At 38.6% G+C, this 23,913-nt stretch overlaps 2 protein-coding genes across 2 annotated transcripts in view; one reads left to right on the forward strand and one right to left on the reverse strand.

Annotated features, from left to right (window-relative positions):
• Positions 1-505: 505 nt before the first annotated feature.
• TIGD2 (tigger transposable element derived 2) lies at positions 506-3,850 on the reverse strand. The gene is made up of 2 exons (XM_058721916.1): positions 3,527-3,850; positions 506-3,350 (listed from the first exon to the last, which is right to left on the reverse strand). The coding sequence occupies exon 2, from the start codon at positions 2,428-2,430 to the stop codon at positions 853-855; it is 1,578 nt and encodes a 525-aa protein (XP_058577899.1). The 5' UTR covers positions 2,431-3,350; positions 3,527-3,850; the 3' UTR covers positions 506-852.
• A 279-nt stretch (positions 3,851-4,129) lies between these two features.
• The window catches only part of FAM13A (family with sequence similarity 13 member A), a 374,625-nt gene continuing 354,841 nt past the window's right edge, over positions 4,130-23,913 (forward strand). Inside the window, exon 1 of the mRNA XM_058721927.1 lies at positions 4,130-4,323. The gene's annotated coding sequence lies outside the window, so the exon portion shown is untranslated. The remainder of the gene's footprint in view (positions 4,324-23,913) is intronic.

Here is a 23,913-nt window from a genome sequence, read left to right on the forward strand (position 1 = left end):
GTCTCAAAAATAAATAAACGTTAAAAAAAAAATTTTTTTTTAAATAATAAATAAAAACAAGAACTATTGATATATCTATTCTAATGACGAATTGAAATGAAAGACAACAAAGTATAACTCTTACCTCTTCTGATTACGATGGTTTGGGAACTGAAAACTATTTTTTCTGAAATGGGGATGGCATTCTTTTTACAACTCTGAAGGAACTCTCCCTGCTGTCAGTTGGAATAAAAGTGAAGTGCAAGCCCTCTCCCTGGAGACATTTTATGTTTCTTCTTCCTTCATTATACTCAGAGATGGCCAATCTGAATTGCTGACTACCCAAATACTGTTGATATAGAATCCCATATTTCAGGTTTGAGACTATTTTCCTTCAGTGCTCTCGTTGCACAGACAAATTTTTGCTAAGTTCCAAAAATTTCAGCAGATGGAAACATCATAGAAATGGAAACTTACCCCCAACATATTTCATTTGGAAACTGGAGTTCAGAGCAAGTCATAAAAATTTAATTTAAGTACGATTTATTGATTGCCTATAGTGTGCACGGTCCTCTATTAGACACATTGAAATTCAGGCACAAAACAGACACAAGATATCTGGCCTCAGGTACCTTATGATCTAACTAGTATAATACAGATTAGAAAGAGTAAACAAACAAGTTACATGGATGGAAATGGTCACGTACTAGAATCAACATTAAAGAGCAGTAATTTAAGTAATCCAAAATGGCATCTAATCCTAAAATCATTTATAAAATGTATTTAGCTTTAAAATCCACAGGACTTCAAAGAAGATAATGAAGTTCCACTGCAGATAAAGTCACAAAGATACAAATACACTTAAGAGTATTATTAGTGACTTTTGTTATTTTGGATCTTCTGTTTTCTTCTTATTATTGTTCGAAGCCTCCGTAATACCAGTTTATCAGACAGAAGCATGTCCTCTTGTTGTTCTAGATAATCCAGTAAATTTTCGGTCCATTCAAGTGCAGCTTTATGGCTAATATGCTTCTCTGGATTCAGTTCTGCTTTTCTAGTCTTATTGGAATGTTTTTGTTCAGCAGGCTTGGCCTGGTCCTCAGCACTTTCACTGTCTGTTAGCACCTGACAGCTTGAGTCATTGCTCCGAGAGTCAAACCACTGATCAATATTCTCAATGTCAACGTGTTCACAGTCTTCTGTATTCTGTAAAACTGTTGCTAAGTTAGCTGCTAAAATGGCTCCTTCATCAATGTTCATGCCTGAATTCTCTTCATTGCTAGGGAAAAGTTTTTTCCATGCTTTGGTTATGGTACTAGATTTTACCATGTTCCAAGCTCTTGATACTTCATAAATTGCATCCAACACTGTCAAATTTTTCCAAAACATTTTTGGGTCAATTCCTTCACCCATGTATTTCTGAAGAAGTCCCGCTCGGTAGTATCTTTTTACTGTGGCTAGAACCCCCTGACTCATAGGTTGAATTAGACTTGTGACATTTGGTGGCAAATATTTCACAATTATTCTGCCATCATCTGAACTCAATAATTCTTCATTTGGATGTGCTGGGGGAAAATCCAAAAGAAGCACTGCTTTTTCTAGAAGCCCCTGGGATTTCAAATGCTTCTGTACCTGTGGCACAAAGTACTTTTCAAACCACTGTCTGAAAACAGAATGTTCTATCCATGCACTTTTTTGACTGAAGTAAGTGACAGGAAGATTTGAAAGGTCAGCTCCTTTGAACGCACGGGGTTTTTTTGCTTTTCCCACAACACAAAGATTAAGTTTGTGTAAACCAGTGGCATTTGCACAACACATAATAATGATTCTCTCTCTGCTTGACCTATAACCAGAAGTAGTTTGTTCAGTTTCAAGAGCTAATGTCCTTGATGGTAGACATTTCCAGAACAATCCAGTTTGATCAGCACCATAAATTTGCTCCGGTTGTAGATTCTCTCTCTCGACAAATTCCTGAAAGTTACCGCAAAATTCAGTGGCAGCAGTTTCATCTCCTTTTAATTTTGTTCCTTTACCAGCAGCCTTTGGAATACCATGGCGCTGCTTAAATCGAGTTAGCCAGCCAGATGATGCATTAAAATCACCTTCCATTCCCAGAGCATCAAAAAAGAATTTGGCTTGTTTTGCACAAATTGTTCCGGACACTGGAATCCCATCTGTTTTCTGTTGGTTAAACCACTCTATCATAACCCTATCAAGTTCCTCATATGTCGATGACTTCATTGATTTACGTTTGGATACCCCACTTGTAGGATCTGAACTGTTTGCATAGTTTATTATCCTTTCTTTGTTCTTTTTAATATCACGAACCGTGGATTCACCAATTCCATACACTACAGAAAGCTTTTTGAAAGATATGCCTTCCTCAAGTTTCTTAATAATGTCAAGCTTGTCCTTAATTGTCAACACCACACGCTTACGTTTCCCCAACATTTTAAATGTCCAATATTTTAAGCAATTACTAGAACAAGATATTTAACAACTTAGATTTGAATACAATGAGACTAGAAAATGGGATTTTAAGATCCCTTCCCTTCTCCGCAGGACCTAGATGGATGGTATGCTGGCCAATTTCCAGGCCAGGCCTATGTGACTCTCTTCACTTTGTTGTTTAAAGCCTACAAAGTTCTTTCAACAAGGACTAGTTTTAACTAAACCTATCTTCTTTCTTCCTCCTTACTTAGTTTAAGGTCTTTTCATGAACTGCAATCTCAAAGGAGACTGCAACCAATCTGTACCAGTAAGGTCTCTAAAACAGTCCTATTGTGTATTTAATTCTTCTTTTCATTACAGGTAGAGACTCTTTGCTAAAGGAACTAAGACTCAGGTGGGAGTACTTTGGGAAATGTGCCAGGGATAAATAGTTTAAGAGAGGACTTGCAGACATGACATATGGGAAAATATAATGGAAAAACTCATCCGCTGACGCTGTCTTTGTCAGGCAATGTACTGTATGGAATACAGCCTCTTCTAGGCAAGGACTGCTAGAGATTAATTATTCAAGTGAGTGGTTATGGAAATCATAGGCAGGCGAGATAAGGCAAGCTGGACAGAAGTGAGCAGTGCAAATAAGGTGAAAATGGACAGGCAGAAAACTTTGTACTTTAACATGACACAAACTTATACCTAATGTATTTGGCAACTGGAAAGGCAAAAGGCGGACAAGAGGTGGTGTCACATGATTAAAGCAAGCATCAAAAACTTCATTGGTAGAAATCAGAACTCATGGTAGAAGGTATGGAGTGGAAGGCTCAGTGAAGATGTTAAAATAATCCTGGTGAAAGATGATCCTCGATGGGCCAACAGAAGTAGTTCCTGTGGGGAGCTGTATAAGCACTCGGTGCCTCCGAAACCTAAAGGAAAATACCAAAAACATTTTTTTTTTCAATATCAGGGTCTGTGGCATTACTCGTATCTATCCTGTAACTATATTGAGAAAATTAACGCCTCCTATCAGTGTGATGGCAAAATCCGACAAATAATGCTTTTAGGCATTATCTGGAGTGACAGCGGGACCTGAATTGCCTACCTCCTGAAATTAAGAGGTCAGAGACAAGCCGCGTTAGCGAGGGCCTCTCCCCGCAGGGCGAGCTCCGGAGCGCGGGACGTCTTTGCTCACGCGGAGGGAGCCCGGATTCCTCCGTGGACGCCGGCGACCAGGGTGTCACCGCCGCAGCGAGCGAGCGCTTGGCCCAGGGGACGCCAGTCAGCGGGCCGGGGGCATCGCTCTCCGCCAGCCCGCGCGGGGGCCAGACCGCCCTGAAAGCAAATGGAGTCTCTAGAGGGAGGCTGACACTGGTGGCGCGGCGGCAGCGGCAAGCGGCGAGCGTCGCCGCCGGAGCCGGAAGGCGGGGGATTAGGGTGCACGCGCGCGCCCCCGCAAGAACGCTGTGTCGGCAAGGGGGTGGGGCCTGCGCGGGCGAGTGCGCGCGGCCCGGGGGCGGGGTCTTCGGCGAGAGGGCGGGGGCGGGGCCGGCCGCTGCAGCTTCTTTAGGCGCGGCGTGGGTTCGGCTAAAGCCCTGCCTGCTCTAGCCTGCAGACTATTTAGTCGGCCAGCAGGGGGCGGTCCAAGTCCACCCTGTCTTGGCCCTTCTTTCAGTGGCTCGCCTCTGGGGGCGAGGCTTCCTCCTCTCTCAGGTGGAATAAAAATCGCACCCTCTGAGGGCTCTGGAGAAAGCTACTCATCCTCAGGTGCCACGAGCGGCTTGCGAATGGGGCTGGGCGAGCGCACGTGGAGCGTGTTTACAAATAGCGTCCGCTGCACCCGTGCGTTCCAGCGCCCGTCACCTGGGACTGGAGGAGTCGGAGCGAGGATCATGAGCAAAGGTAGAAGCGAGCAGACGCGGTTGCTGGCCGAGGGCAGGAAGGCTAGCTCCCTTTGGGGACCGGGTTCAGGAGAGGAGCTGGGCTTACATTCTGCATAATCTACCTGAGCAAGCCCGGGGTTCCTGAGGTGCAGCAGGGGTTGGTCAAACTGGGTATCGAGTATTCCCTCCCTGGTTGCGATGCTCCAGGGTTGAAGTCACAGCCACCATAGAAGCGGACCCTGTGCAAGACGGACTGCACCTGGGAGACGCGTGAGCCTGTGGGAGACTCCCTCGTGAGTTTCTTGCCGCCCCTTTTCTCCTTCTGCTTTTCGGTAGTAATGAGGAAATTTGCAGTTTGACAAATAGTCCCTTGGTTTATTTTAAGCGGAGGTAGCATTAGTTTCTATTTTGGAATTCTAAATGGACCGAATGCCAGCACTTGTGTACTAATAACCTCTGCGTTGAACCATGCCAACTCCCCCTTCCCGGACTCCGTTCCTTATAGCAGGGTGGGGGGGGGGGGGGTTTGCACAGAGCCTTCCCAGGGGAAGGGAGTGGCTGCACCTCCATCCTGCAGCACCTGTTTACCAAGGAAACGCGTTTAGCCTTCCGTCTCTCTCTCTCTCTCTCTCTCTCTCTCTCTCTCTCTCTCTCTCTGTGCGTGTATAATACTTTGAAAAATGGAAAAGGCTAAAGTTTCTCCAATACCCTAACATAAATGTCTAGCCATTTTCGTTAACATAAAGTAGCATGGTAATTCGTCATTTATTTGTAAAGGCCATATTGTTGCTAAAACGTTTCATAAGGGAACTGACCTGAGCATTCATACTGCAGCAAAGAGATGATTGTAAGGCTTCTAACTATCTGACTCCCGCGCCCAAACTGCACAGTTGCCTACCTGAAAATCGCAGCTTTCCTCTACCTGGCATGATGGAAAATCTGTGATCTCCTAGTTATGCTGTGAAGTAGTTTTAGACAAATACCTGCTTCCCCCTCCTCCCCCCACCCTTCCTCCCAACTATCAACCAAGCAGTTTCTGCAAGTTTGGTTGACTATTTGAGGTAAAGTACAACTTCATGCAAGTTTTATATCACTTTTAAAAGTTTGCCCCCCCCTCCCCCATAGTTGTAAGAAGCGTGAAAACAGTTGTATCTGATATGGTATCCATTCCTTAAGGAAAAAGAGCCGATATGTACCGACTACCAACCATTGGCGGTGGCACGTAACCAGATGTTAGCCCCCTGGCCTTCTCCCTCACCCGCCAGCCTACTGGGGTCACTGGGTCCTATTATATATTTAAATAAAGTGACCCCTGTCTCTTCTCTCCCTTGCCCGATATCTCTGAGGTTTAATTTCTTTCCAGATACCCCTTGGATCATTTCTCTGTTCCTACTGATTCTCCAGCTTGATCATGTCTTATCTCTTAGAACTGTTCCCTTTTCACCACCTTGTGTGAGTTTAAATCTGGAACACAGCCCATATGCCTTGGTTGCCTCAAAACACCACCTCCCACAAGGCAGTTGTATTTAGGAGACTTATTAATAAGACTTGACTTTACCCAGGACAGCTGTGTCTTTACACAAGCTAGTTTTCTATAACAGACTTTTTCCTTTTTGTTGAGGGGAGGGGTTACTAGTTGAAGATTTGTATTCAAGTACAAGAAGGGGGGGGGCGCTTAAAATAGAGCATGTGTCCTCCTGGTTTTACTAGGAGCCAGGCTGACCACAGGCATTTCTTACTGTCCATTCTTTGGGTCACCACCTCATTCCGTCTTGACATGCCATCCTCTCCTCTCCCCAACATTCTTCTGTCTCAGCATCCCCCCAACCTTCCCTCTGAGCTGTTTGTGATATCTTAGATTCTTTTTCCTTTATGACACAGGGAAGTTTTCTATTCTTTGTCTTTTTTCTACCTGTCCCTTACCATTCACTGTGGTTTATTCTCTAATTAGAAGACAGTTCACTCCTGAGGGAATGCTGCTACCAGGATTTCTTTCCTTCTGTATGTGGTATCCCTTAATCCTTGTATTATGAGGTCAATGGTACCTCTATTTTTTGTACAGTGAATCAAAAGCCAAAAGGTGTGTGAATCTATTAAACGTAGGTGGCAGAATAAAGAGTTGAGCCAGAACTATTTGGTTTTAAAGGCAATGTGCTCTGCCCACCATCACAATGGAAATATTTAACTCAAAGATGTAAAAAGAGGAAAAAGTACATTGTGGGTATTTATTTTTGCATAATTAAAGTGGCCATTTGTTAAAATGGAATTTTCGACATTAACCTATTTATATTATATTCTGGTTGTGAGGGTACCTTAAGTCTGTAGCAGTGTTCATCAGACATGGCATTTGGTTCGTTGGAATGTGGGTTTGCTCAAGGCTACTCCAAATCACCTGAAATGGCTTATGTTTCTCATCATTCAAAGTTCTAAATTCCCTTTTCTACTAAGTAATCTCAGTGCAAATACATTTTGCAGCCTCATTTTCCGTAGTATGTTTCATGCATGATAGTTTTGTAATAGAATAGTACATCTCTAGATAGAGTAAATTCTTGTAAAGCAACTGCTTTCTTGCTTTCTTGTTTTTTTTGTTTTTTTTTAATTTCATTTACTTTATCACTGATCCTCATTTACTTGGAAATTTTTGGTTAAGTTACCCAAATTAGCTACTCCAGTAAGCTTAAGATGAAGACCTGATACTATTATTCCATTTGTATTAAACTGATTTAATATCAAATAGTATTTCTTAATGATTGAAAAATATTGCCAATTGATTTGCAGCAAATGGTTTCACAAAGAACATTTGTCACCTACTTTGAGTGACATAAAATATGGAGGGGATTTTTGTAGCTAAAATATAACATATTTTGGAGTGTATTAGGGCAAACAAGATATAAAACAGTTGTTATCTTTAAAATGAAAACCTATTCTTTGAAGTCTCTTTTAGCTGTAAAGTTATTTCACCTTGTATTTTAGACAAAAGCCCAAATCATTCATTTTTAGTGTTAAAAAATCCCTTTTATATAGTTAAAGGTAGAAATGCTTTTCCACTTGAAAATTTCTGGACACAAATGACAGAACAGATTACTCTTTGGAAAATCCCTTCTCTTTTTTAAGAAGGTTTTTAACCTGATATTGAAAGATAGTGATTTTTTTCATATTCTTGAGTCTTCTATAGATGCCCAGTAGGAGGCTTTTAAACTTAATTTTGTTTTTTGTGTTTCCTTGTTGGCTGGCAGTAGGTTTTCAGTTGACTGGCAGCATAGGCAAAGCTAAGACAATGAGTTCCTAGGAAGATAAAAAAAGATTTGATAGGGTTGAAAAAATGAAAATTACTGGTGGAAATGTTTAAGGAAAAATTAGACTTGCTTCCTAAAAAAAAAAAAAAAATGTGGATATAAATTGAAGAAACCAGTGAATTGCTAATTGGTGGCCACAGTATGGGTTGGAAACTTGAGTAAAATCTAGACCCACTTTACCTTTCCAAATTGTTCTCTAAAGGAGTCCTCAGTTTCCCATAGATTGATGAAATCCACCTTCCTGAAAGCCACTGTGCACCAGGCCACCCATGCTCCCTGTGCCCAACACATGCAGCTTCATGCTTTAAGGCTCTGCTTGCTGCTGTTTTAGCCTAAACAAGTCCAATCCTTCCTCTGTTAATCTGTACATTATTCTGTTCTAGTTTGTCCAAAAACTGCTTCTCCCAAGGTTGCTCCTCAGACTTGATGGGTCAGAATCACCTGGGGTCCAAACTGTAGCTTCTGGGGCTCACTCCAGGGATGAAACCCAGGAACCTTTCATTTTTGGCAAGCACCCGAAGAAATTCTAATATGCTAAAGTTTGAAAACCTTACATACTGACCACCATTTTGAATATGAAGTTCTTTGTTCATATTCTTTTGGAAGGGAGTTTTTCTTCTTCCCCCTCCCCCTCTCTTCTTAAATTATAAGCCATCTTTGAAGGAAAATATGAAATACAGAAAAGCAAAACGGAAAATAAACTAGCATTCAGACACAATAACACTAAACATTTTAGGGTGTATCCATTGTCTTTTATCAATGTAATTATCTCCTATATAGTATAGTTTATATCACATTTTTAAATGAGAACATAAAGTCCTAATAAACATAAAAATTTATATACATACTCTTAATAGCATATTATATTTTATGATACTGCTTCTTATCAGCCAAATATTACTAGGAACACAACCTGTTGCCAAAATTGGGCTTACTGCTGCAGTAAGGGAGATGCATACCTTGAAAAACCATGGAATATCTCAAAAAGAGGGAGTCAGGTGAGCTTGGCACAAGGACTTGGGTAAGGTGATTTTAGGGAGGTTTAAAGAAAGTGAAGAGTCTATTCTGGATTAAGTACTGCCAGAAAGCAGGAGCAATTGACTATTGGGTCTTTTAATTTTTATCCAGGAAGCTACAGGGACAGGCTAGAGTTTCACTGGAGAGGCAGTGGTAGTCAGTCCTGCAAGCCAGGAGAGGGGGATGTTTGATCCTTTTTGTGGTTACCCAGCTTTCCACCCCCCACCCCCCGCCCCAACACTCACTTATTACATTTCCATTTAAGCAGCATTATGCAATGTTCTTGTTTTTGTCTTATTTTACTACAATCATGGAGAGTCCTCCTCTAATGTCTGAAGTTATTTAGACTCCTTGGGGTAACACCATGCCTACCTTCTTCAAAGCTTTCAACACATCCTTAAAGGATCCAGGATCCAAAAAAGCTTAAATGATAATCATTGATAGATAAGCTCATTCAGCCTTGAAACTATCCCTAATTTAGCTGTGTAGATAATATCATAATGCAATTCTACCTTAGTGAGACTCTCTTATGTTTGAGGAAGATTGTTATTAATACTTGGCTTCCATGCTTCTAGATTAAAAAGTTCCCATGATAGTGCTTCTCAAGTAGCTTTGATCAATTTTAGAAGTTTTCATCACCCAGAAAGAAATCCCATACTGTTAGCAGTCACTTTCCATCCCCCACAACCCTCTCCTGTTCCCCAGCTCCTGGCAAGCACTTATCTCTATGGATCTGCAGATTCTAGACATTCCATATAAATGGAATCATACAATATGTGTACTTTGTGACTGGCTTCTTTCACTGAACATAAAGTTTGCAAGGTTCATCATGTTAGATAGCATGCATTAGTACATCACATTCTTTTATTGCTGAATACTGTTCTGTAATATGGATGTACCACATTTATTCATCAGTTGATGGACATTCAAGTTTCCATTGTTAGGCTCTTATGAATAATGTTGGTATGAACATCTATGCACAAGTTTTTGTACATACAGACATTTGAACATATGGTTTCATTTCTCTCAGGTACATAACTGAGATTCGGATTACTGGGTCATATGGTAGGTCTGTGTTTAAACTTTTGAGGGGCTATTTTTAAAAAAAAAAATTTTAGGGGCGCCTGGGTGGCGCAGTCGGTTAAGCGTCCGACTTCAGCCAGGTCACGATCTCGCGGTCCGTGAGTTCGAGCCCCGCGTCAGGCTCTGGGCTGATGGCTCGGAGCCTGGAGCCTGTTTCCGATTCTGTGTCTCCCTCTCTCTCTGCCCCTCCCCCGTTCATGCTCTGTCTCTCTCTGTCCCAAAAATAAAATAAAAAAAAAATGTTAAAAAAAAAAAAAAAAAAAAAAATTTTAGTGTTTATTGAGGGAGAGAGAGAGAATAAGAATGAGCAGGAGAGGGGCAGAGAGAGAAGGAGACACAGAATCTGAAACAGGCTCCAGGCTCCAAGCTGTCAGCACAGAGCCTGATGTGGGGCTCAAACCCAGGAACTGCGAGATCATGACCTGAGCCAGTCAGATGCTTAACCGACTGAGCCACCCAGGTGCTCCTTGAGGAGCTATTTCTAAAGCAAGTTACTTTTTTACAGTGTATAAGGACTCCTAGTCCTTTTGTCTTAGTCCATTTGTACTGCTACAACAAAACACCACAGACTGGGTAGCTTATAAACAACAGGAATTTATTTCTCATATTTTTTAAGGCTGGGAAGTAAAAAAGGTGCCAACAGATTCAGTGTGATGGCTGGTTAGGATTCACTTCCTGGTTCATAGCTGGTACCTTCTTGCTGTGTTTCCACATAGTGGAAGGAGAAGGAATCTCTGGGTTTCCTTTGTAAGAACACTAATTCCCTAAATGAGGGTTCCATCCTCATGACCTAAGCATCACCCCTTAATACCATCACATTGGGCATTAAGATTTCAACATGTGAATTATGGAGGGACATAAACATTCAGGCTGTAGCATGCTCCAATTTCTCCACATCCTCACCAACACTTGTTCTTATCTTTTTTCTCCTTATCCTAGTGTGTGTGAAATGGTATTGCATTGTGGTTTGGGTTTGCATTTCCCTGATGGCTATCTCCAGCATCACTTTGTGCTTATTTATCACTTATGTATCTTTTTGGGGGGAAATGGCGATTCAGATCCTTAGCCCAGTTTTTAACTGGGTTATAACAAAGTTACAGTGTTAAGTGATCCAATTTACTCTTCCTCCACTGGCTTTCTTAGAGGAGAGACGTAAGAAATAACCTCCTGAGGAATATCTCCGTTCTTAGCCCCACTGATGTTGAAAGTACTGCTTGTGATACACTGTCCCTTTCTTAAGGATTCCCGTGAAAAATTTGGACTATCTTTAATGTCAGGAAAAAAGGCAACTTCCAGATGAAATTTGTCTTTCTTTTATCTGACACAAGAAAGAACTAGATAGGTCCGTTTTAGCACTGACTTGCAACAAATCTCTGAGTTTAAATTTGTGCTTCATTGCCATAGCTAATTCATTTTGAATTCCCGTACTTGTCTTTTCCTTATCCGTTGATTGTGTTTTTAAAATTTTAATGTTTTAATGCAATTCTGTTTTTATGTTACAGTAACCTCAACTATTGTTCTGGAAATTTACTAAACAATAAATTTAGACCAGACAGGCAGTACATCTTAGTGATAAACTTTATGGGTTCTGGAAACAGCCTCTGTTTGGTACTTCTCCCATCTACCAGCCATGGAATCTCTGACTGGTTCTATAAAATCTTTCACATTTGGACAACTGGAATAAAAATCATACTGTTTTAGTTTTGTTATAAGGATGAACTAAAAGTGTATATATAAATTGCTGTGCAGAGTACCCAACACTCTGCACTGAGCCCTAAGTAAATACTGGCTATGATGTTATTTCCTGCATCTTTTGACTAGAAGGAAATACCCACATTCTCTTAACCTCCTAAGAAAGGAGGCTTTGAAAGGAGCTCTAGGTAGCTAAAAGACAACTATAGTGGGAAAGGCCAGATTAATTCATACACATATAATGATATTGTAGAATTTTTGTGAAGGTGGATTATATATCTATGGAAATTCAAAAAACTACCTGAGGATTATCTATTGAAAATTCTCATTTCATTAATCCAAAACAGATGCACATTTTCTTTCTTTGCTTGAATCCTAAATCATAGCATATTACGTATATTGTGGTGTGGGCAGATTTTTAGCCTGATTTTAGGCATCTGAAGGGAATGGTAAAGATACAAAATGTGGGTAAGGTGCAACTGACAGTCTTAAAATAGTCATCCATTTAGAAACTGTTTGAGATATATGCTATTATCTTCTCCTTATATAGTTTAAAAACTACAGAAATTGGAGAAAGGGGTCTAACCCTGCCCTTATTAGTTTAGTGTATCTGTTAACCTAAACCCTGACATGGCCAATTTCAAAAGGTAGTGGTAGGTGATAGTTATCTTCTTGGTGTTTCATATTTCCCCCTCTTTTATTATATATATATATATATATATGTGTATGTATATAATATGATTGTGTGTGTGTGTATATATATATATATATACACATATATGTATATACGTATATACCTATAAATACACCTATATACCCACACCCACCAACACCCACATATGTATTTTTTCCCAACTTCTTTCTCTCTACATTTAAGCTTGTAGTGTTCAAAAATTTCTGTTATTCCCTTTCCCTTATCTTCTACATCGTGTTCTTTTCCTACAGGGATGTAATAGTTAAACTCGCTAACAATTTGAAAAGTCCCTATCAATGTACTGAAATTGATGTACAATTACGTGATTGCTTGTTGAGGAGAAACTTCTAGGACTATTAAATCCATATTTTGAAGCTGACTGGAATTTTAAAATTTCTCAATTCAATTTTTTTTCCAGTACTGTTAAAAAGAAACAGACTATTTAACGATATCTGTTACTACAATACAGGAGTTAACTTTGTGCTGACCTTCTTTGTTCCTCAATTGTTGGTCTTTTTTTTTTTTTTTTTTTTTATCAATAGGTGGTTTTAGTTTATCATTGTTACAGTCATAGAGACTTTCAAGAGAAAGTTTTTAGATGAGTTTTTTTTATTATGTTTTTAGTATGGATAACACAGTTTTACATTACTTTCAGATGCACAGCATAGTGATTCAGCATCTCTATATGTATACTATGCTCACTACAAGTGTAGCTACCATCTGTCACCAAACGACAGTATTATAATAACATTGATTATATTCCCTATGCTGTGCCTTTTATACCCATGACTTAATCATTCCATAACTGGAAGCCTGTATCTTCCTCTCCCTTTCATCCACTTTGCCCATTCCTCCACCCCCAGTCCATCTGGCATTCATCAGTTTTCTGTAATTATAGGTCTGATTCTGCTTTTTGTTAGTTTATTAATTTGATGATAAATCCTAGGGCATTTGTCTTTTTCAATCTGACTTATTTGTTGTCATAAGTGGCAAGGTTTCGTCCATTTTATGGCTGCATAATATTCCCGTGTGTATGTGTGTATCGTCTATGTTTTTCAGGGATACTGGCCTGTAGTTTTCTTTTTCTGTGGTTTCTTTGACTGGTTTTGGTATCAGGGTATTGCTAACCTTGTGCAATGTATATGGAAGCTTTCCTTTCTCTTCTATTTTTTCATTATACTCCCTAGCTCCATCCATATTTTTGCAAATGGAAAGATTTCATTCTTTTTTATGGTTGTATATCATGTGTGTGTATATATATTATATATATGGCTGTATATTTGTGTATGTGTATACACACACACACCACATTTTCTTTATCCATTCATCTATCAGTGGACACTTGGGATGCTTCTGTGGTTGGGCTGTTGTAAAAACTGCTGCAATAAACCTAGGAGTCCATATATGCCTTCAAATTACTGTTTTTGTATTCTTTGGGTAAATACCCAGTAGTGTGATTACTGGATTGTAGGGTAGTACTATTTTTAATTTTTTGAGGAACTGCAATACTGTCTTCCACAGTGGCTGCACCAGTTTGCATTCCCACCAACAGTACAAGAGGGTTCCTTTTTTCTACATCCACACCAACACTTATTGCTTCTTGAGTTTTTTATTTTAGCCATTCTGACAGGTGTGAGGTGGTATCTCATTGTGGTTTTGATTTGTATTTCCCTGATGATGAGTGATGTCGAGCATCTTTTCATGTGTCTGTTAGCTATCTGTGTGTGTCGTCTTTGGAGAAATGACTGTTCATGTTTTCTGCCCATTTTTCCATTGGATTATTTGGTTTTTAGTGTGTTAAGCTGTATAAGTTACTCATATATTTTGGATATTAACCCTTTATCAGATGTGTCATTTACAAATATCTTCCCCCATTCAGTAGGTTGTCTGTTAGAATTGTTGGTGGATTCCTTTGCTGTGCAGACACTTTTTATTTTGATGTAGTCCCAATAGTTTTTTACTTTTGTTTCCCTTGCCCCAGGAGATATATCTAGAAAAATGTTGCTAATGGCCAATGTCAGAGAAATTACTGCTTGTAATCTCTTCTAGGATTTTTGTGGTTTCAGATGTCACATTTAGGTCCCTAATTCATTCTGAATTTTTGTGTATAGTGTAAGAAAGTGGTCCATTTCATTTGCATTTAGCTGTCCAGTTTTCCCAACACCATTTGTTGATGAGATTGTCTTTTCCCCATTGCGTAATCTTGCCTCCTTTGTAGAAGATTAACTGACCGTGAAACTGTGGGTTTATTTCTGGGCTTTCTATTCTGTTCCATTGATTTATGTGTTTGTTATTGTGCCAGTACCATACTGTATTGATTACTACAGCTTTGTAATATAACTTGATGTCTGGAATTGTGATACACAAAAAACCCAAAACCTGGAGGTATCTGTTGTTTTGCAGGGGTTTTTTTTTTGTTTTATTGTAGTTTAGGGTTTTGTTTTGTTTTGTTTTTTTGAGATTGCTTTGACTATTTGAGGTCTTTTGTGATTTCATACAAATTTTAGGATTGTTCTAGGTATGTGGAAAAAATACTGTTGGTATTTTGATAGGCATTACATTGAATTTGTAGACTACTTTGAATAGAATAGACATTTTAACAATATTTATTTTTCCAACCCATGAGCATGGAACTCCTTTCCATTTCTGTTCATCATCCCAAATTTCTTTCATCAATGCTTTATAGTTTTCAGAGTGAGGTTTTTCACCTCTTTGGTTAAGTTTATTCCTATTTTATTTTTTTGTGCAATTGTAAATGGAATTATTTTCTTAATTTCACTTAATGTTGCTTCATTATTAGTGTATGGGAATACAACAGATTTCTGTACATTGATTTTTGTATCCTGCAACTTTTCTGAATTCATTTATCAGTTCTAGTTTTCTGGTGGAATTGTTAGGGTTTTATATATATATGTGTGTATATACACACACACATATATATATATAGTATTATGTCATCTGCAAAAAGTGAAAATTTTATTTCCTCCTTACCAACTTGGCTTCTGTTCTTTTTGTTGTCTGATTGCTGTGGCTAGGGCTTCCAGTACTATATTGGATAAAAGTGGTGACAGTGGACATCCTTGTCTTGTTCCTGACTTTAGGAGACAAGCTCTCAGTTTTTCCCCATTGAGTATGGTGTTAGCTGTGGGTTTTCATATAAGGCCTTTATTATGTTGAAGTATGTTCCCTGGAAACCTAATTAGTTGAGGTTTTTATCATGAATGGATGCTATACCTTGTCAGATGCTTTTTCTGCATCTATGGAAATGATCATATGGTTTTCATCCTTTCTCTTATGGATGTGATGTATCACATTGATTTGTGAATGTTGAGTCACCCTTGCATCTCAGCAACAAATCCCACTTGATCGTGGTGAATGATTTTTTTTAATGTATTGTTGGATTTGGTTTGCTAATATTTTGTGGAGGATTTTTGCATTTGTGTTCATCAGAGTTTAGCCTATAGTTCTCCTTTTTTGTGGTGTCTTTATTTGGTTTTGGTATCAGGGTAAGGCTGGTCATAGAATGAATTTGGAAGTTTTTTTTCCTCTTCCATTGTTTGGAATAGTTTGAGAAGAATAGGTATCAACTCTTTAAATGTTGAGTAGAATTTGTCTGTGAAGCTGTGTGGTCCTGGACTTTTGTTTGTTGGGAGTTTTTGTAGTTACTGACTCAATTTCTTCACTAGTAATCAGTCCGTTCAAATTTGTATTTCTTCCTTCTTCAGTTTTGGTAAGTTGTATGTTTTAGGAATTTATCCATTTTTTCTAGGTTGTCTAATTTGTTTATAATTTTTCATAATCTCTAAGAATCACTTATATTTCTGTGGTATCAGTTTTTTCTCCTCTTCCATTTGATGACTTTGTGTGCATGTGCGCTCCTGCGCGTGCTCTCTCTCTCTAATTAATTAATGAATTAAAGATGGGTCTGGCTAGAGTTTTATCAATTTTGTTGATCTTTTCAAAGAACCAGATCCTGGTTTCATTGATCTTCTCTATAGAGATTTTTAAGTTTCTAAATCATTTATTTCTACTCTAATCTTTGTTATTTCCTTTCCTTTGTTGTTTTGGGGTTTTGTTGTTCTTTTTCTAGCTCCTTTGCATGCAAGGTTAGGTCGTTTGAGGTTTTTCTTTCTTCTTGGGGTAGGCCTGTATTGCTATAAACTTCCCTCTTTGAACAACTTTTGTTGCAACCCAAAACATTTGGATGGTTGTGTTTTCATTTTCATTTGTTTTCATGTAAGTGTTTATTTTTTCTTTGATTTCTTGGTTGACCATTCATGTCAACCATGTTTATTTAGCATGTTATTTAACCTCTCTGTATTTGTGTTCTTCCCAGATTTTTCCTTGTGGTTGATTTCTAGTTTTATAGTGTTGTGGTCAGAAAAGATGTGTGATATGACTTTGATCTTTTTAAATTTGTTGAGACTTATTTTTGGCCTACTGTGTGATCTGTTCTGGAGAATGTTCCTTGTGCACCTAAAAAGAATGTGTATTCTGCTGTTTTAGGATGGAATGTCCTAAATATATCTGTTAAACCCATCTGGTCCAGGGTGTCATTCAAAACCACTGTTTCCTTATTGATTTTCTGTTTTGATGATCTGTACATTGACGTAAATGGGGTGTTAAAGTCCCCTACTATAATTCTGTTACTATTGAATAGTTCCTTTATGTTTTTATTAACCACTTTACGTATTTGGGTGTATAAATATTTACAATTGTTATACCTTATTGTTGGGTTGTCCCCGTTATGGTTATATAGTGTCTTTGTCCCTCATGCTTTGTTTTAAAGCCTATTTTGTCTGATCTAAGTATTGCTACTCTGGCTTTCCTTTACCTCATTGTGCTTAATAAATGTTTCTTTCATCCCCTCACTTTCAGTCTGCAGGGGTCTTTAGGTCTGAAATGAGTTTCTTGTAGGCAGCATAAAGCTAGGTCTTATTTTGTTTTTGTTTGTTTTTAATCCATTTCATCATCCTATGTCTTTTGAGTGGAGCATTTAGTCTGCTTACATTCAAGGTAATTATTGACAGAGATGTATTTGTTGCCATTTTGTTACTTATTTTGTGTGTTTTGTTTTTTTTTTTTTAGTTTGTCCCTGCCCTTCTCTTGCTCTCTTTCCTAGTTTATTGTCTTTCTTTAGTGATATACTGGATTCCTTTCTCTTTGTTCTTTGCCTATCTATTACTGGTTTTTGACTTGTTGTTACCATTAAGTTTGTATATAATATCTTCTGCGTATAGCAGCTTATATTAACTTAAATTTGAACCCCTTTACTCCTTTCTACCCTACATTTTATGTACATGGTGTCATATTTTACATCTCTTTAATTTTGTGAATTTTTTGACTGATTTTTACGGATATTCTTATTTTTACTGTAAGTTTTTGTGTTTCCTACTTTTCATACATATGGTCTTTCCCTTCCATTAAGAATCCCCTTTAACATTTCTTGGAGGGCTGGTTTAGTGGTCATGAACTCCTTTTGTTTTTGTTTGTCTGAGAAACTCTCTCCTTCTATTCCTAATATTGTCATTGCTGGATAGAATATTCTTGGCTACAGATTTTTCCCTTTCAGCACTTTGAATATATCATGCCTCTCCCTTGTGGCTTACAAATTTTCTGCTGAAAAATCAGCTGATAGCCTTATGGGGTTTTCGAAGTATCTAATTGCCGCCTTTTCTCTTGCTGCTTTAAAAATTCTGTCTTTATCACTACTTTTTACCATTTTAATTGTATGTGTCTTGGTGTGGATGTCCTAGGGTTGATTTTGTTGGGGACTCTCTGTGCCTCCTGGATCTGGGTATCTGTTTCCTTCCCCAGATTAGGAAAGTTTTCAGCTATTATTTCTTCAAATAAATGTTATGTTCCCTTCTCTCTCTTCTTCTTCTAGAATCCTGTAATGCGAATGTTTTTACACTTAATGGAGTCACTGAGTTCCCTAAACCTATTCTTATTTTGCATAATGATTTTTCTCTCACCTGCTCAGCTTGATTACTTTTCATTACTCTGTCCTCTAGGTCACTCACTGATTCATTTTTCTGCTTCCACTAGCCCACTGTTTACTCCATTTTGTATATTTTTTATTTCATTTATTGTGTTTTTCACCTCTGATTGATTCTTTTTATCTCTTTGTTAGAGGTATTACTGACGTCCTCCACTCTTTTCTCAAGTACCCTGACTGTCTTTAGGATCATTACTTTAAATTCTCTGACTGGCATATTACTTACCCACATTTCACTTAGGTCTCTTGCTGTGATTTTGTCCTGTCCTTTCATTTGGAATGTATTCCTTGTCTCCTCATTTTGTCTAAATCTCTGTTTCTCTGTGTTAGGGAAGTCAGCTCTGCCTCCTGCTCCTGAAAGCAGTGGCTGTATGAAGAAAAGTTCCTGTAGTTTCCTGCGGTACAGTGTTGCCTCTTCCCCAGAACCTGGTGTCTCAGGGGGTCTCTCCTATGTGTGTTACATGTGCCCTGCTGTTGTGTCCTGGCTGCCTTTGCCTTCAATCCAGTCATCTGCAGAGTCTGTCTTTGTCTGTTGCAGCAGTGTTTGGTCCCCAGCGTGGGTGAGAAGCTTTAACAACATGCGTGCCAGTCTGCTTGGGAATTGACACATACCACCGACCAGGGCTGTGTGGTGGGGGCAGGTGCGATTTTAACAAGGTGTGCCTCAGGCTTGTGCATGACCGATGCTGCTGCCACCCCACTACCCCCAATCAGACCAAAGCCTCCAAAAGCATGCTCATCAGGAGATGTGGTATTGGCAGAGGCTTGTACTAGTCTTCTGGGTGACGAGACCCACAGCAATGGGACTGAAGCACGTGTGACTGGAAATGGCTGATCTGCTGAAGAACATGGGGGTGGACTTGATGTAAACAAGTTAGGTGGTGAATGTCAGCATTCTGGTTCCTGCAGCTGGCTCTGTGCTTATTCTAAGAGACGATGGGTGGGTAGGGGGTAGGGAATTGGTACCTGCCAGCCTCTTTGTTCTTGGAGGAGTCTTCCTAGGATCTCTGCCCTTTTGGGACATGCTCTGAGATGAGTAAATAGCTCTTTCTCCCATATGCTCCAGGTGTTTTTCTGCTGTAACTCCAAAGGGCTTTTTGTGGTGCAGTCTCTTTAAGGGCAGGGACTAGGCTTCCTATTGCTCTCTGGGCCTTTCCAGGACCAAGTTGCTGATTTTTAAAATTCCAGGATTTAAGTCCTTCTTGCTGTAAGAACTCTTGAAATTCAGTCTTTCTCACTTTCAAAGCCAACTGCCATGGGGATTCATCTTACCTGTGCGGGCTTCCAGGTATGATAGCCTGTTTTGTGCCCTGGTCCATTTTGCTTCCCCCTGTGTCTCCACCCTTCCAACCCTCTTTGATGCCCTCTTCTCCACCTTTTGTTGTGGATTTTGTTCTGTCAGTCCTCAGGTCAGTTTCTGGGTTATTTATACTGATGGAAGTGTTATCTAGTTGTATCTGTGGGATGAGGTGAGCTTGGCGTCCTCTTACTCTGCCATCTTCCCAGCCTCCCTAGTGTGAGGCTCTTTGATATAAATGATTAGGAAATTGATTTGTCTCAGGTTATGGTAGTTAAGTCCTTGACCACTAAGAGTTTTGCTATAGTTCTAATGAAGAGAAACAAACATTGTTATATATAAAATAGATATTTAGGGGCGCCTGGGTGGCTCAGTTGGTTAAGCAGCCGACTTCAGCTCAGGTCATGATCTCGCGGTCCGTGAGCTCGAGCCCCGCGTCAGGCTCTGTGCTGACCGCTCAGAGCCTGGAGCCTGTTTCAGATTCTGTGTCTCCCTCTCTCTCTGATCCTCCCCCGCTCATGCTCTGTCTCTCTCTGTCTAAAAATAAATAAATGTTAAAAATAATAATAATTTAAAAAAGATAAAATAGATATTTAGTATCAATATGTGTCTGTATAAAATAAACTGTTACAGCTATAGCCATGTGAGATGTTGTTATTAAACAGTTAACTGCCACATGAATGTACAAGAATCGTATAGCAGCACCCCTCCATCTTTCCTAAAGTCCATGGCAGCCTAGCACATTATAACTCATATATGAATTTTAAGGTTTCCAGGAGTATAAGTTCTATCCATTAAAAGTAATCCACTGGAGAGGAACATAGTCTGCAATAGTGCATGGCACATGGTATTATCTTACTAAATATTTGATTGTTAAGGGAATAAATAAGCAAAGTATTAAATTTATATTCTCTGTGTATACATCTTACCAGCTGTGTGATTGGGCAAGTAGTTTGATTTATGAATTTCAGGTGGTTTTTTTTGTTGCAAAATGGGAATTTTGCCATTTATATCCTAGCTTGTTTTCATGTTGATTGAATGAGATAATATAGGTAAATGTGCTTATAATTAATATTTAAAAAAACTCTCAAGGTACCTCTTGTTCTAGTATTTTTCTCAGTTGAAATATTGGTTTACTGTTTGTATCTTGTAATTGACAGTGATGTTCATAACATGAGTACCCTTAGCCTAGTCACAATTAGCAACCAGGTGCATTCCAAATGGGGATTTAACCTATCTTAATTTAATGCATTTGTGAAAACCTAGGTCTCAGCGTAGGTTTGGCTGCTCAACCTCCCTTGAGCTGCGGTCTCATTTGACAAACATGAATGATATGTATGCTATGGAATTGTAATAAGTAAATGAGAACACAAGTGAAAGCCTTGGATGATAAACAATTGTTACTGACTCGTCCCTATACCCCCTCACAAAGTGAAACATCTTGTAATTCTAGTTCTGGGAATTGTTATTCAGTTAATAGGAATATTTTCTTATTTTTCATACATATATACATAATTATGATACATATATATATAGCAAAGTATTTTTTTACTTGCTGGATTTTTAAAAACTATGCTGTATTATTTATTACAGTCTTGCAATAGGTGAGGGACTATGCCAGCCACAAGTCATATACAATCCATATATACAAGTGGATTTTTATTTAAAAAAATCAAAAGTAATTGCCTCAAGAATTTCAACTTAACCTTTATTTAGAGACGAGATTTGAAAAAAACTTAAAGGAATCTTCCTGGCAAAAAGATGTTGCAAATGAAGAACTCAAATATTAAGGACTATGAACATATCTTTCCATGAGCACTATATTCCTACATAGTCCTTCTGTCTTACGGATTTTATATTCTTAATATAATTGTAGGTTAAAATTTTATATTCAGATTTCTTACAGAAATACAAATCTTTAGATCATTATTTTTTCTTCCAGTTTTATTAAGGTAAAATAGACATATAATATAATTTTAGGTATACAACATTTGTTTATATATATATGTATAATTTTGATAAATGATCACTATAGTAAGTTTAATTAGCATCCATCACATCACTTTACATACAAATTTTTCTTATTTGTGATGAGAACTTTTAAGATCTCCACAGATTACAAATATACAGTGAATATATAAATATTAATATATATATACAAATATACATAGTTAGTAGTGACTATTAACTGTAATCACTGGGCTGAACATTACATTCACTGGACTAATTGATCCTATAACTGGAAGTTTGTACCTTTTGACTACCTTCACCTGTTTTTCCACACTATATTTTTATTTTCTCTCTCTCTCTCTCTCTCTCTCTCTTTTTTTTTTTTTTTTTTTATAGAACTCTGGACTTTTTTCTCCAAAATTCCTTACAAATCATGTCTATGCTCACACATTTCAATTCTTTTTCTGATGACACTCATGTGATCCCTGTTTCTTGTCCTGAATTTTTTAATTTTTAATGTTTATTTTCGAGAGAGACAGAATGTGAGTGGGGAGGGGCAGAGAGAGAGGGAGACACAGAATCCGAAGCAGGCTCCAGGCTGCCAGCATAGAGCCTGATGTGGGGCTCGAACCCACGAACTATGAAATCATGACCTGAGCCTAAGTCGGACACTTAACCGACTGAGCCACCCAGGCACCCCTTGTCCTGACTTTTAAGTGAGTCCCAAAGCGTTGCCAGGAACAACCAAAGATTTATCACCACACATTTAATGCAGTAACTATATGAATATTTGTTGTGAGGCCTGAAAGGAAATGTTATGTTACTCTGTCCTCAAAGGATTTCAATCTAGAAAGATAAATTTGCAAACAATAACAATGCTGTGTGTAAATATTTTACAAGTGGTTTAAAGCAGGCATATGTGCGCACACAGAGGAGCAGTGTTAGGAATGTTAGAGACCTTGGTGCTAGGCATTGAAGTATGTGTATGAGTTCCCTAAATAAGAAAAGGGAGACACATGTCTGGCAAATACGAGATCATAAAGATTCTGAAGTCAGACAATGTACCACTTAAGTAGTTTAAAGAACAACAGGGACGCCTGGGTGGCTCAGTCGGTTAAGCCGCCGACTTCAGCTCAGGTCATGATTTCGCGGTCTGTGAGTTCGAGCCCCGCGTCAGGTTCTGTGCTGACCGCTCAGAGCCTGGAGCCTATTTCAGATTCTGTGTCTCCCTCTCTCTGACCCTCCCCCGTTCATGCTCTGTCTCACTCTGTCTCAAAAATAAATAAACGTTAAAAAAAAAAACACAACAATGTATTTGTTTCCTATTAGTACTCTGATAAATTACCAGAAACTTAGTGACTTACAACAGCACAACTTTATGATCTTACTGTTCTAGATATCAGAAATCTGAAATCAGTTTTACTGGCTAAAATCAAGCTTCTTCTTGGTACCCTCAATGAGTTCTTGCATTTTCCAGCTTCTAGAGGCCATCTTCATTCCTTGGCTTGTGACCTTCCTACATCTTCAAGCCAGCAGCTTGGGATCTCTTTGACTACAATTGGTGCTTCTATCATGACTGCTCCTCCTCCTTATAAGGACCCATATGATTAGATTGAGCCCTGATAATCCAAGATAACCTTCCCAAGATCTGTAACATAAATACATTTGAAAATCTCATTTGCCATGCAAGGAGACATATTCACAAGTTCTGGGAGCTAGGATGTGGACATCTTTGGGGGACCATTATTCAGCCTACTACCAGCAAGAAAGCTAAAATTTAAGATACATAATGGGGGTGAGGCTAGTATGAAATAAGATTTGAAAAACTTTGAAAGCTATGCTAAGGAGTTTGGAACTTAGTCTATAGGCCAGCAGTTTTTATTCCTTAAAAAAGTTAAAAGTATGACGATAGATGCGTGATTCATGTGCATACACTCAAAATTCAAATATAATTACTTGCATGATCACAGATCCCTTGAAGCCAATATATGAAGCCTTTAGGCCTGAAGAGGAAGAAAATAAGCAGGAAAGTAACATAATCAAATCTGTTTCAGAAGGGTAGTTAGTGGTGTTCTTGCACCAAAGGAATGCTGATGAGGCACACATTTAACAATTTTTTAATTTTAAAGAATAGCTGCAGTAGCGGAGAGAAGATTGAGTTGAAAAATTTTCAGAGGTAGAATAAATAGGCTATGATGATTAAAGAAGCCAGGGGAGACTGAAGCAGGCTTTGAGATGTTTATGAAAAGGCTCCTAATGTATACTTCCTACTGAAATTTCCTCCCACTGTGTGACTGATTTCTGGAATCTGCCTGAAATCAAATGCAACTTTCTATCCAAACATGTTCTGTTCCCCAACTAATTAATTCCTTCTATTAGTAGGGTAGCCATATAATACATAGTCTAAACTGAGACAGTGATTTATTTATAACTATTTTTAAAGATATTCAAATAAATCTTACTTACAAAACTTATTTATAAAACCTGAAATTTAGATTTCTGTAAAACTTCCTTATAGGCTGTGGTGGCTCTAGAATATCCCTTGGTGGGATATTTTGACCTGGTCAACATATGCCTTCTCA

Source organism: Neofelis nebulosa, chromosome 3, assembly GCF_028018385.1.
Source record: "Neofelis nebulosa isolate mNeoNeb1 chromosome 3, mNeoNeb1.pri, whole genome shotgun sequence".
NCBI lineage: Eukaryota > Metazoa > Chordata > Mammalia > Carnivora > Felidae > Neofelis > Neofelis nebulosa.

Excerpts from the sequence above, each read along its gene's own strand:
- TIGD2 (XM_058721916.1), bottom strand. The coding sequence starts at position 2,430 with ATGTTGGGGAAACGTAAGCGTGTGGTGTTGACAATTAAGGACAAGCTT.